The sequence below is a fragment of the Phyllobates terribilis genome, unplaced genomic scaffold (genome assembly GCF_046119375.1).
Source record: "Phyllobates terribilis strain yellow unplaced genomic scaffold, ASM4611937v1 Scaffold_4__5_contigs__length_816908805, whole genome shotgun sequence".
Taxonomy (NCBI): Eukaryota; Metazoa; Chordata; class Amphibia; order Anura; family Dendrobatidae; genus Phyllobates; species Phyllobates terribilis.
In genome coordinates, this window is record NW_027362764.1 from 219,021,144 (window position 1) to 219,034,809 (window position 13,666).

Consider the following 13,666-nt stretch of genomic DNA (forward strand, 5'->3'; position numbering starts at 1 on the left):
TTGCCAAAATGTACGGGAGTAAGCCAAAATCCTTCTGGGAAACATCTTGTGGACAGATGAGACCTAGATAGAGCTTTTTGGTAAAGCACATAAATCTACTGTTTACCGAAAACGGAATGAGGCCTACAAAGAAAATAACACCGTACCTACAGTCAAATATGATGGAGGTTCAAAAATGTTTTGGGGTTGCTTTGCTGCCTCTGGCACAGGGTGCCTTGAGTGTGTGCAAGGCATCAAGAAATCTGAAGATTATCAAAGGATTTTGGGTCGCAATGTAGTGCCCAGTATCAGAAAGCTGGGTTTGTGTCCTAGGTCATGGGTCTTCCAGCAGGACTGTGACCCCAAACATACTTCAAGAATCACCCAGAAATGGATGGAAAAAAACTGCTGGAGAGTTCTGAAGTGGCCAGCAATGAGTCCAGATCTAAATCCCATTGAACATCTGTGGAGAGATCTAAACATTGCAGTTGAGAGAAGACACCTTTCAAATATGAGAGACCTGGAGGAGTTTGAAAGAGAAGAGTGGTCCAAAATTCCAGTTGAGGTGTAAGAAGCTTGTTGATGGTTATAGGAAGCAACTGATTGCAGTTATTTTCTCCAAAGGGTGTGCAACCAAATATTAAGTGGAGGGTGCCAACAATTTTGTCCAGCCCATTTTTATAGTTTTGTGTGAAATTATGTCCAAGTAGCATTTTTTCTTTTTTTTTGTTTTATTCCAGTACACACAAAGGAAATAAACATTTCTCTAACAAAACATGTGTAACTGCAATAATTTTCTGGGAGAAATTCTTAATTTTCTGGAACAACCTCAAGGGTGGCAACACTTTTGGCCATGACTGTACGTGTTATTCTGTAATATCTGATATTGTATGTGCATGTACCCTCTAAATTGTAATGCACCATTGGATATGGTGGCACTATATAAATAAAATTATTGTTAAAATTACTCTCACACCTGTGATATCAGTAAATAAAACAAAATAGTAAATTATAGTAACAACCGCTTGCTCTCCTGATTCTGTGATGCTAAAAAGTAATTGTACAAAGATAATATATGGTATATATAAGAGTTAAAAATATTGTACATTTTATATTCGTAGATCACGGTTGCCAGACTGCTGTTCCACAGAGTATTAGCTTCAGATGAGTTGACTACTTGACAGCTTGTAACGATCCCTGGAGTTTCAACAATGTCACAGCTAACTACTGTTACTTGCAATATTGTGTTACTGATGTCGGATTTTATAAAACCAAACTATAAAGAATCTTCAGGTGCATTTATGAAAGGTGCCCAAAATGTAAAGGATCCTTTTCAATTCTTCAGAAATAATTTTCAAGTTTCATTTAAAAGTGATGCTGAATTTTGAAAGGAGCCTATGACCTACTTCATGTTGTCCTTTCCCATGCAGCAGTGACAGACACAATCATTTACAATGTATCAGTTATGTATGACTATATTGTGGTTTGGCCAAACTTACAATGTATTAAATGCAATGTGCCACAAGTGGTCCTGATAATCATGAGCTGCACCTCCCTCCACTATCCCCAAAACTCAATGTTCTCCTTCTTTCGTGGCATAACAATCTGTCAATCAGCGGCAGGAAGCAATTTTCATTTTAAAAATGGGAGCTGACTCTTTGCTATTGGAAACCTGCTCAACGTTTCATTTGTTCCAATGTTAATATATATATACTGTACCTCAATAAATATATTGTAATTCTGAGTATTATTAGGCAGATTTATCAAAACTAAAGCAAAGGAAAAGTGGGGCTGCTGCCCTCTAGTTTTGATAAATCTCTTCTTTGTGCATTATTACTTCTGTCCCTTACCGTGGCTTCCATGGTGTGGGCCTCCTCTGAAGCCGACTTTGCCACTTTTTGAATAATGGGGGCAATGTTTGTTGGCCCATAGAGCTGTAACTTGGGCAGGCAGTTCTGATAGGCTTCTACCACTCCTTGTATACCTACAAAGGAAAATAAATGTATTGGTACTTAGAAGTATGTAACGCAAAAGCAATCTGGGGAACTACAAAGAAACAAAATCTGACCAGTCCCTCCAATAGAATGCAGCAACTATCAACAGGTACGAGCAGCTAGGACTGCACTAAATACAAAGCAAAGAATGCAGATATATACAAATATTGAGTGTATGAAATTGAAACGGTATTATTACTATATAGATTATACTTGTAGAGTTGAGGTAGTCCGCATACAAATTGGTTAATTTATGTGAGTCCACCAGTCACGACAAAATGTACCTTTCTTCAATGGGACTCTAACCTTTTTTGTCACATTCCAATCTTGGGCCAAAAGCTTACAAAATCAACACTAATTAAAAACAGCTTTAGAATGATGGGAGGAATGCTCAGCCAAAGATGAACAGGTGCAGGCTGCAATGACTGCATTACGCACAAGCCATAAGTGTGCTGCTGTACTCTTTGCTTTATGGATAATACAGCTTGCACCTGATCACATTTGCTTCATTCTGTTAGGAGTCTATTTTTCTTTGTAGCATACATTTATAATTAGTGATTGCCTCCATGTCTGGCTGAGCACTACTTCCTTCAGTCTATAGCTGTTTTTATTTGTTCTGGATCTTACCTGTCCTTGAAATTTGCAATCTTTTGGCCTGGGAGAGGTATGTCTGATTAAAAAAAAGGAAGTGTCCCATCAAGAAAGTTACGTGTTATTGTGCCCTTTGGATTCACACAAATTGGCCAACTTTTTGCTAAGTACCTAAATTTTATAACTGTAGTCTATGTAATGTCACTTAAAAATCATTTCTATCATGGTTGTTTATACCTTGACGGGTGCAATGTACTGCTTTAGTCTTTGGTTTGTATCTTTAGTACTCTGGTGAACACCGGCATGAGAAAGTGAAAACTGGCAGGCAAAGTATATTTTACTATTTTCGTCAATAGTATATTAGTATGGAAATAATAATATGTAAAACCCACTTTGAGCTTTAATAACTAATTCTGACAACATTTCAATCTAACACTGGGTCTTATATATTGACAAAGAGCGAGTAATGACAACAATCCAGTGAAGGCATCAAATGATGACAAAGACCTAGTCATGATAAAGAACCAGTGATAATATAGAGCCAATGATGACATATACACTACCTACTGATGATATAGACCTAGTGATGACAAAGAACCAGCGATGGCATAGACCCAGGGATGACATAGACCCAGGGGTTACAAAGACCAAGTGATTACACAGACCCAATGATGACAATGACCCAGTGATTACATAGAACCAAGAATGATAAAGACCCAGTGATAACAAAGACCCAATGATTATGTGGCACCCCAGGGGTCTGGTTTCCACAGTAATAGCAGTATTACGTCTGTGAGCAGGTGGGAGGTCTCCTGGGCAGGAATCCTAAGCATGCCACACCTCCTGCCCAGTCCTGGGAGGGGAAGAACTTCCCCTATATAAACTGGGGCTGAAGCAGGGTTAGAGAGAGGAGTTCCAGACAGAGACGGAGTCTGGTCTGGACACGCAGAAACAGGGACAGATAGACCTCAGGAGCTCTGTAGGAGCCAAGGAGAAGCGCCAGGGGCTGGAGCTGTGCAGAGCTCGCCCTGGGAGAAGGTACTAAAACCGGACACAGGAGTCCGAGGCTGTGGGGACTAAGATATACCCAGCAGCAGAATCCATCCGGCAGGGGATTCCAGGTCCTCTGGCCATAAAAGCCCGGAGGCTCAATCACAACGAAGGGACCAGCACCGCCATCCCAGAGCGGAGGCTAACAGGAGGCCCCAGGTCACCAGCCATACGGGTGAGCACCACACGGTATACCCAGGGACGTGGGCTACTTGTAACCGCCGAAAGCAGGGTAGCCAGGAAGGGTACAGACTAACGGGAAGGCCTACAACTCCACCTGGCCAGGGGAACTCCGGCTTACTCGCAGACTAACCAGGCCCCAACTACTAGCCAGTACTCCCGGGGGAATTTGCCTTGTACCATCAGTAAAGGCCCTGAACTGTACCCTCGCGTTTCCGTGCTTCCTTGTCGCACCGTTAGTGCTGGGACATCCACACCATCACTCCCAACATCATCCACATCCGCTGCCCTGAGGCCATACCTCTCCCGTTGGGGGTTATATCAACATTGCTGCACACCTATACCACCGGCCTCAGCGGTCTGCCCTGCAGCGGCGGTTTCATAACCGCATTCAACGGGTGGCGTAGTCGGACACTAATACCATCATACCAATAACCGCCACTAAGTTTGACCACCCTGGGCGCGGACCGGGTCACCGCCACACGAAGACTACTACCCCCATCGGATCCGGCTCCGGGTATCCCCCGCGCGCACGCGTGCCGCACTACAGCACTGGCCCAGGAGGTGAGTCAATTTTTGGCGTAGTCGGCAGGATTACGTGCCCGCAACCACCGGGTACTGCGTGCCTGAAAAAAAAAAGAGACTTTTATACTTACCTGTGGTGAAGTTTCCCGCCGTCCGGAGTCGTTTCCCGCCATCTGGAGCCGATTCCCGCCATCCGACGCCATCTTCTGCCTTCTTCCCGCCATCCGTGGAGTTTTCCCGCCATTGGACGCCATCTTGAGGGCGCCGCGCGGGAAGAAGAGGGGCGTGGACTCCGAAATCCCGCGAGAACTGAAGCCCCACCTCACATCCGGACGTTGCGTAAGGTCCTGGAAGGAGCCCAGCAGACGCCGACGTCACAGGAGCGCGACGGAAGGTCCTCAACCCTGACGATCCACTGCGGAGCCGCGGCCTACGGAAGAGGATCATCGCAAGGTAGGCCACGGTCCACTAGTGGGGAGGAGAATGTCGGATACGGAGGAGAGCTTCACCGCCACAGCCGCCGCCAGCGCCACCGCTGCTGCGGTCATGACTTTCACCATGCCCTATATCCCGGGGGCAGCCTGGCTACCCCAGTACTCAGGGGAGTCACATACCCTAAATGACTTCAGAGAAAGGCTGGATAGCCTCTTCCAGGTGTATCCCCTCACGGAGGCGCAAAAAGTGAGCATCCTGGTGGCCCAATTAATCGGGGCAGCCCAAAGGGAGGTAAAGTCCTGGCCACCTGGGAGGAAGAGGACTGTCAGAGACATACTAACCCGGCTGAAAGACACATTTGACACCCGCACCTCAGCCGAAATAAAACTAAGATTTTATGGGTGCAAACAACGTGCACATGAGAGTATAAGAGACTATGCTCTAAACCTACAAGAGGCCCTGAGAGCCATTAAGCAGGCAGACCCTGACAGCGTGGGAAATGAAGATAAGCTGTTGACTGAACAATTCATTGAGGGTCTACTGTGCAATGCCCACCGAACCCAGTTGCGGGCAATGGCCTTACAGGACCCTGACCTGGACTTTGCACAGTTCAAGGACAGAGCCATCCGGGTGCTCCGAGAGCCGGCACCAGGTGGCGCTGTGACCCACAGGCGCCCTGCTATCACTTATCACCAGGAGACGGCGCCCTTGTCTGCAGGGCCTGTGGGAGCTGGTGCGCAGGCTTTAAACAGTGACCCGGCTACAGACCTGCACCATCAGGTCCAAGAGCTAACTAAAAGCGTTGCCGCGCTAACCCGAACTGTGCAGTCTTTACAGGTTTCTACTGCAGGGAAGATCGAGCTGGCATCCGGACCGGAGGACATCCCATGGCGCCGACCAAGGAGGACCCCACCGGCCAGAGGAAGACCCAGCGATCGATACAACGAGGACGGACGACCTATTTGCCGCCGCTGCAATCAACCCGGACATGTGGCAAGGTACTGTCATTTAAACGGGCACAACCTGGGGTAGAGGGCCAACCCCCAGGCATAAGACCATCAGGCCCATCAAACTGGCATGATAAATACGTAGGGGGACGTCCAATCTTGCCTGTGGTACTGGATGGCATTCCTATGAGTGCCCTACTAGACACTGGGTCACAGGTCACCACCATCCCGTACGTGCTCTTCAAGCAGTACTGGAATGATTCGGACACAACCCGCTACCCAGACGACGACCTGAGTATCATCGCCAGCAATGGTCAGCCCGTGCCGCAGGTGGGATTCAAGGAGGTGACCATTAAAATCGGTAAAGTCGAACTGGCGGCACAAGGACTGATTATAGTGGACATAGACCGTCATGAGAGTCACCCTAGAATCACCCTGGGAACCAATGTAATTGAAAATTGTCTTGCAGAGGTGATTCTCATTTTACAGCAGGTTGCCAAGAACACCAGTTCCGGCCAGCAGCGTGTGCTCCAAAAAGAGATCCGGGCACTGATGAAGCGGCAACAGGTGGAACTATCTGGTGGTGAGATAGGTAGCGTGAGAATGTGTGACCCGTTCCCTATTGCCATGTCCCCAAAAAGTGAGATGATGATTTGGTGCCGGGCAGCTATTGGTCTAAGAGGTAGAGACTACCAAGCAATGGTAGAACCCGTCTACTCAGACAGTAGGCCCACCATTTTGACAGCACGGGGGGTGGTCGATGTACGCCATGGGAGGGTGCCCGTTCGCATCATAAATATCGGTGAGAGAGAAATACACCTGCCCCGGTATGCCACGCTAGCTAAATTGTTCACCATAAACCAGAATTCTGTACAGGCCATGGAACCCTTGCCTCCATCTCAACCAGAGGAAGGTAACGGCTCTAAGAAACCAGTGGGGGACTGGTGTCAGCAACTACATCTGGGTACCGACTCCACTCCCTCACACCAGAAACAAGGAGTCTATCGGGTGGTTCAAGAGTACGAGAGAGTGTTTAGTAAACACCCGTTAGACTTCGGGCGAGTAAAGGGGGTAGAACACCACATCCCCACGGGAGACCATCCTCCCATAAAGGAGAGATACCGACCCGTACCCCCTGCACACTACCAACACGCCAAGGGGATGCTTAGAGACATGAAGGAGGCTGGGGTAATCAGAGACAGCTGTAGCCCCTGGGCAGCTCCACTAGTCTTAGTGAAAAAGAAGGACAACACTATGAGAATGTGTGTAGACTACAGGAAGGTCAACCGTATCACACACAAAGATGCGTACCCGTTACCAAGGATAGAAGAGTCCTTAGCTGCATTAAAATCTGCTAACTTCTTCTCTACTTTGGATCTCACTAGCGGGTACTGGCAGGTTCCTGTAGCAGAGGCAGACCGGGAGAAGACCGCATTCACCACCCCGATGGGTCTCAGCGAATTTAACTGTATGCCGTTCGGGCTCTGCAACGCACCAGGAACCTTCCAACGGTTGATGGAATGCTGTCTGGGACACCGGAACTTCGAGACGGTCCTGTTATACCTGGACGATGTCATCGTCTATTCCAAGACCTACGAGGATCACCTGAAACACCTGGCAGAAGTGTTCGAAGCTCTGGCAAACTACGGCCTAAAGGTGAAACCCTCCAAGTGTCATCTCCTGAAACCAAAGGTGCAATACCTGGGACACGTGGTGAGTGCTGACGGAGTGGCTCCTGACCCTGATAAGATCACCGTGATTAAGGACTGGCCAAGACCCTCCAGCATAAAGGAAGTGCGGCAGTTCCTCGGGTGGGTAGGCTACTACCGAAGATTCATTCCCGGTTTCACCAAAATGGCAGCCCCTATGCAGGACCTCCTGATAGGTCAATCTCGAAAAGCCAAAAACCAGAAGCCGCCCTTCAGGTGGGAAAAGCTGGAAGAGGAGTCCTTTTGCCAGCTGAAGATGGCCCTCCAGGGGGATGAAATCCTGGCATATCCAGACTACAGCCAGCCCTTTATCCTCCACACGGACGCAAGTAACATCGGGCTAGGAGCCGTGCTGTCCCAGATCCAGCAAGGAAAAGAACGGGTAATCGCTTACGCTAGCCGAAAGCTACGACCCACCGAGAGGAACCCTGAGAATTATAGCTCATTCAAGCTGGAGTTCCTGGCAGTAGTGTGGGCAGTGACCGAACGTTTCAAGCATTACCTTGCCTCCTCCAAATTCATCGTGTACACGGATAACAACCCGTTGACACACCTGGACACTGCAAGGCTCGGTGCTCTGGAACAGAGATGGATGGCTCACCTGTCCAACTTTGAATTCACCATCAAATACCGGGCAGGACGCTCAAATGCCAACGCGGATGCCCTGTCTAGAATGCCGAACTTACCGGACGTAGGGGAAGATCCAGAAGATCTGGAAGAAGTTGAGCTCCCTGCGTTCCACCGTCATGGGATTACCCTGTATTCCAGCCGTGTGAAGGACAGGCGCTCCGCGACGTTCAATCCCTTGCCCCACTACAACTGGGCGGAGACGCAAGACAGTGATCCTGCAGTCCGCCTGGTGAAGGAAATGCTGACCCAAGCCGATGCCAGTCTGGACCCAGACGCCCCAGAGGAGACTAAGCAACTGTGGAAGGAGAAAAGTAGGCTGTTCCTCTACAGGGAGAAGTTGTGCCGGAGAATGGTTAACTCTCGAACGCATGAGTTGACCTGGCAGGTAGTGGTCCCCAGACGAGACGCGGCTATGATTCTGGAGGCGTACCACAACGGAGCAGGACATTTCGGGTGGAAGAAGCTGGAGTTCTTATTGCGTGAACGGTTCTACTGGGTAGGCATGAGAGGAGCCATCGAGAGGTGGTGCAGAGACTGTGGACCGTGCCACCTAAGAAGGAAGGACCGTGCCAGCCAGAAGACTCCCTTGCAGCCCATCATCACCCGACAGCCACTGGAACTGGTAGCCCTGGACCATGTGAAACTGGCTCCAAGCAGATCTGGGTATGTCTACGCCCTCACAATCGTAGATCATTACTCCCGGTTCCTGGTGGTGGTCCCGGTCAAGGACTTAACGGCTCAAACAGCAGCTAGAGCCTTCCAGCAGCACTTCTGCCGTCCACACGGGTACCCGGACCAAGTGCTGACAGACCAAGGGCCAGCCTTCGAAGCGGAAGTCTTCCAGGAGTTCTGCAACCTGTATGGCTGCACGAAGATAAGAACAACGCCCTATCACCCACAAACTAATGGACTCTGCGAGAAGATGAACCAGGTGGTGATAGACCTCCTGAAAACATTGCCCCTGGAAGAACGCAGTATGTGGCCTGAGAAGCTGCCTGATCTGGTGGACCTATACAACCATATCCCTGTAGGTTCTACCAACTGTACCCCGGCTTACCTAATGAGAGCGAGACCTGGTAAGCTGCCTATCGACCTGGATATGGGAGTCCTGACGCCCGAGGACACCTCGCCAGAGGCAGACTGGGATACAGGGTGGCGGCAGCAGTATCGGAAAGTGCAGGAGAGCGTGGAGCGAAGTCTGTCTCAAGCTAGAGAAAGGCAAGAGAGGGCTTATAATCAGTATGCTCCCGCTGTTCCCCTGGTACCTGGAGAGCAGGTCTTGAAGAGGAAAAGACGGCTCCACAAGTTGGACGACCAGTGGGAGGAGGACCCGTACACCGTACTGCCATCAAGCCATGAGAGCCCAAAGATTTGCGTGATCAGTAAGGATGGAGGAGAAACCACAGCCGTTGTCTCCAGAGACTACCTGAAGAAGTGTCCCGAGCAGCTGCAAAGCCCTGAAGAAGAAGATCAAGAAAACCCTCGACCCGCAGAGGAAAGGGAAGAAATGATCAGGACTGTACTCGGAGACTTCCCCCGGTCTTGGACACAAGTAAACGGTGCTGTCATGGCACCCGTCCTCACCTTTCTCCAGCCAGTCCTGCAAGTGCCTACAGAAGAACCAGTAGAGCTGGAAGAGCAGCCGGCCCAAGAGGCAGAAGAGTCCACACCAGCAGTACAGGAGGATCAACCCTCTGCTAGTAGTGAGCCTGCCGTGCCCCTAGTGAGCCAAAGAGTGCCCAGCCTGCCCATAACACCTCCTACACCCTGTAGTGCAGGACCAGTTAGTGAGCTCCGTAGGTCCACTAGGGTTACCAGAGGCCAGATGCCCGTACGTTGGAGAATCTAAGTTGGCTAGTTGCTTTAACTATTTTATGTTTACCTGTTTTGTTGTAGCCGTTGCTAATTATGTTTTTCAGTTACAGGTTTCTTTATATGGACTGACATGTTATGGACAGTGAGTAACCGGAACTCTGTTGTAAATATGTTTGGAGCGTAACCCAGGAATGGACTACAGACTGTTAAAGACTCGGGGCAGGACAGACCCCTACCTGGTTACAGCTCCCTGTTCTTTGGTGAAATGGACACCCTTATTGCTTCCCGGTTACGGACACGCTGTGACCATCTCATGTATTTAATTGTTATTGTTTATACCCTGTTATGTTTAGTCCGGGAGTACTAAATTTCACTAGGGGGGAATGTGGCACCCCAGGGGTCTGGTTTCCACAGTAATAGCAGTATTACGTCTGTGAGCAGGTGGGAGGTCTCCTGGGCAGGAATCCTAAGCATGCCACACCTCCTGCCCAGTCCTGGGAGGGGAAGAACTTCCCCTATATAAACTGGGGCTGAAGCAGGGTTAGAGAGAAGAGTTCCAGACAGAGACGGAGTCTGGTCTGGACACGCAGAAACAGGGACAGATAGACCTCAGGAGCTCTGTAGGAGCCAAGGAGAAGCGCCAGGGGCTGGAGCTGTGCAGAGCTCGCCCTGGGAGAAGGTACTAAAACCGGACACAGGAGTCCGAGGCTGTGGGGACTAAGATATACCCAGCAGCAGAATCCATCCGGCAGGGGATTCCAGGTCCTCTGGCCATAAAAGCCCGGAGGCTCAGTCACAACGAAGGGACCAGCACCGCCATCCCAGAGCGGAGGCTAACAGGAGGCCCCAGGTCACCAGCCATACGGGTGAGCACCACACGGTATACCCAGGGACATGGGCTACTTGTAACCGCCGAAAGCAGGGTAGCCAGGAAGGGTACAGACTAACGGGAAGGCCTACAACTCCACCTGGCCAGGGGAACTCCGGCTTACTCGCAGACTAACCAGGCCCCAACTACTAGCCAGTACTCCCGGGGGAATTTGCCTTGTACCATCAGTAAAGGCCCTGAACTGTACCCTCGCGTTTCCGTGCTTCCTTGTCGCACCGTTAGTGCTGGGACATCCACACCATCACTCCCAACATCATCCACATCCGCTGCCCTGAGGCCATACCTCTCCCGTTGGGGGTTATATCAACATTGCTGCACACCTATACCACCGGCCTCAGCGGTCTGCCCTGCAGCGGCGGTTTCATAACCGCATTCAACGGGTGGCGTAGTCGGACACTAATACCATCATACCAATAACCGCCACTAAGTTTGACCACCCTGGGCGCGGACCGGGTCACCGCCACACGAAGACTACTACCCCCATCAGATCCGGCTCCGGGTATCCCCCGCGCGCCGCACTACAGCACTGGCCCAGGGGGTGAGTCAATTTCATAGTACCAAGAATGACAAAAACCAAGTCATGACAAAGATCTAGTGATTACTTAGAACCAAGCATGACAAAGACCCAGCGATGGGTTGAAACGCTGTGAGATTTGGAGAATAAAGCTCAAAAGCTTATTTTCCACTTTGGAACATGTGCTGTGATATTTTTTCTGTTTTTGTTCGATATGAGGTTTGAAGGCTGAAACCTGACATCTCGGGTACTGGAGAAAAATGTATTTGGACTTCTATTTGAATGCTGTAAGATCAAATGTGCTAAAAGGTCACTTTTACGATCTATGTGCAGAATATGTTGGTGCTTTATAAGTACATGAATAAATAAAGCTGTGTAAAGGTAGTAGTGTAAAGTAATCCATATATGATATAGTCACTGTATGTATTTGCAATTCAGGAGGAGACCTAATTTCATGATGTACAATGTACCTTGGGAGTTTCATGTTATGACGCTGGTCACTAGTTATACTGGTAATTAAAGTACTATACTGGGAAGTGAAAAGATGAACTTAAGAGGAAAGGATTTTAGATTTCACACTTTTGTGGATGATTCCTTCCAGCTTAATGACCTATAGAGAACCTTTTTGTCATAGGGTGCAAAGGGCTGTATAAAGTGGGCTTAGGAGCTGAGCCTGCTTCATACCAGGCATCTGCCTGTAACTGCAGTGACCAAAGCTTGTGCTGATCACTGCAGTTTAACAAATTAGATTTTTCCACTGTCAATCATTGACAAAGGGCATTTTTGAATGACGCCTGTAGCATTGAGATATTGGGTTACCATGGCATACCAGAACCTGCTGATGGTCCCCTTAGCTGCCATCTTAGTTCTCCGGTGAAGCTCAGCCACAGGCTGGGCTTCATAGGAGAAACACAATTTCATTATGTACTGAAATACAGTGGTGCATATAGCATACATGATCAAATGATCACAGATTCAAGGCCTCTAGACTGACTAAAAATATAAAATAAGAATTAAAAAAATGATTTTAAAAATACATATATAATTGTTTAAATTACCCCCATTTATCCTTTTTAAAAATAAAAAAAAAACTATTTGGTATCATTGTGTCTGAAAAAGTCTGTCTAATCTATAAAAATATAAAATTATTTAAATCGTACGTTAAATACTGAAAAGAAAAAAAAAACTGGAAATGCCAGAATTCATATTTTTGGTTGCCGCACTTCCCTAAAATAATACATAGCAAAATGCAATCAAAATGGACCCCAAAATAATATCAATAAAACATCAGCTCAGTGCACAGAACCTAGGCCCTGACTAAGCTACATAGATGGGAAAATAAAAAAAATGAGGGTCTCAGAAGTGCAACACAAAACATTTTTCTTTTAAAAAGTTTTACATTTTTTAACCACTAATATATATATAATATATATATATATATAATATATATATATATATATAAACCTTATAAATTTGGTGTAACTACTATTATATTCACCAGGGGTGTAATGTTGCCAGGTTATTTTTACCACAGAATGAATTGGGAAAAAGCAAAACTCAAAAAATAATGGCGGAGTTGCATTTTTTTCTCCATTTCACCCCACTTGGAATTTTTTTCCTGATTTTTAGTACATTTTTATGGCAAAATGAAATCCAATGCAATGAATATAGCAGCTTTCCAGGTGTGTTAATAGGCATATCAATGTTATTAAACCTGACGCTTTGTAAGGTTCTAATACTAGAGATTAGGACCTTCCCGAAGTTGGATACACTTTGACGTTGGTGGGATGGCTTTAACGCTTTTTTTTTTTTTTTTTAAATCAAAAACAGTGTTTACTAAGTACCTTATTTAGTTACTGTATTTTTCAGATTATAAGACGCACTTTTTTCCCCCAAAATTTGGGAGGAAAATGGGGGTGCATTTTATCCGAAGGTAGCTTACCAGGGGGGTTGGGGGAGTCTCCCGAGATCTCAATCTGCACATGTGCCACCTCCCGTGGCCATTTTCCCTAAGCCCATCGCAGAGAAATCAATGGGAAGGGACTATAAGACGCACCACTATTTTATTTAAAAGTTATTTTCCCCCTTTTTGGGGTGCGTCTTATGGCTCGAAAAATACGGTATATGCACTATTGCTTTTACTTATTTACTAACAGCAGAATATATGTTCATTTTGTTTCTTTCTTATGTTGTATCAGTTTTATGTAGAGTTATATCTCCCCTACCTGCTGCTTTGCCTGTGTAAGTGGCTGCTCTTGCATTTTAATTCTGGACCAGGATGAACAGTGCTATATTTCCCAATCAAATAGGAGAGTCTTTGAAATGTCTTAGCATTAATTTCAGTAATCCAATATATACAGCGGAAAAGTGATTCTCTGATTATTAACATTTAAAAACTAAGAAGCAGC

At 47.4% G+C, this 13,666-nt stretch overlaps 1 protein-coding gene across 2 annotated transcripts in view; it reads right to left on the minus strand.

The window, feature by feature from the left end:
* Nucleotides 1-13,666, minus strand: part of CPNE4 (copine 4) — a 915,330-nt gene that overhangs the window by 74,548 nt on the left and 827,116 nt on the right. For both annotated transcript variants that reach the window (XM_073678089.1, XM_073678088.1), the window contains one exon: nucleotides 1,830-1,963. In XM_073678089.1, the coding sequence (XP_073534190.1) occupies nucleotides 1,830-1,963 (134 nt within the window). The remainder of the gene's footprint in view (nucleotides 1-1,829; nucleotides 1,964-13,666) is intronic.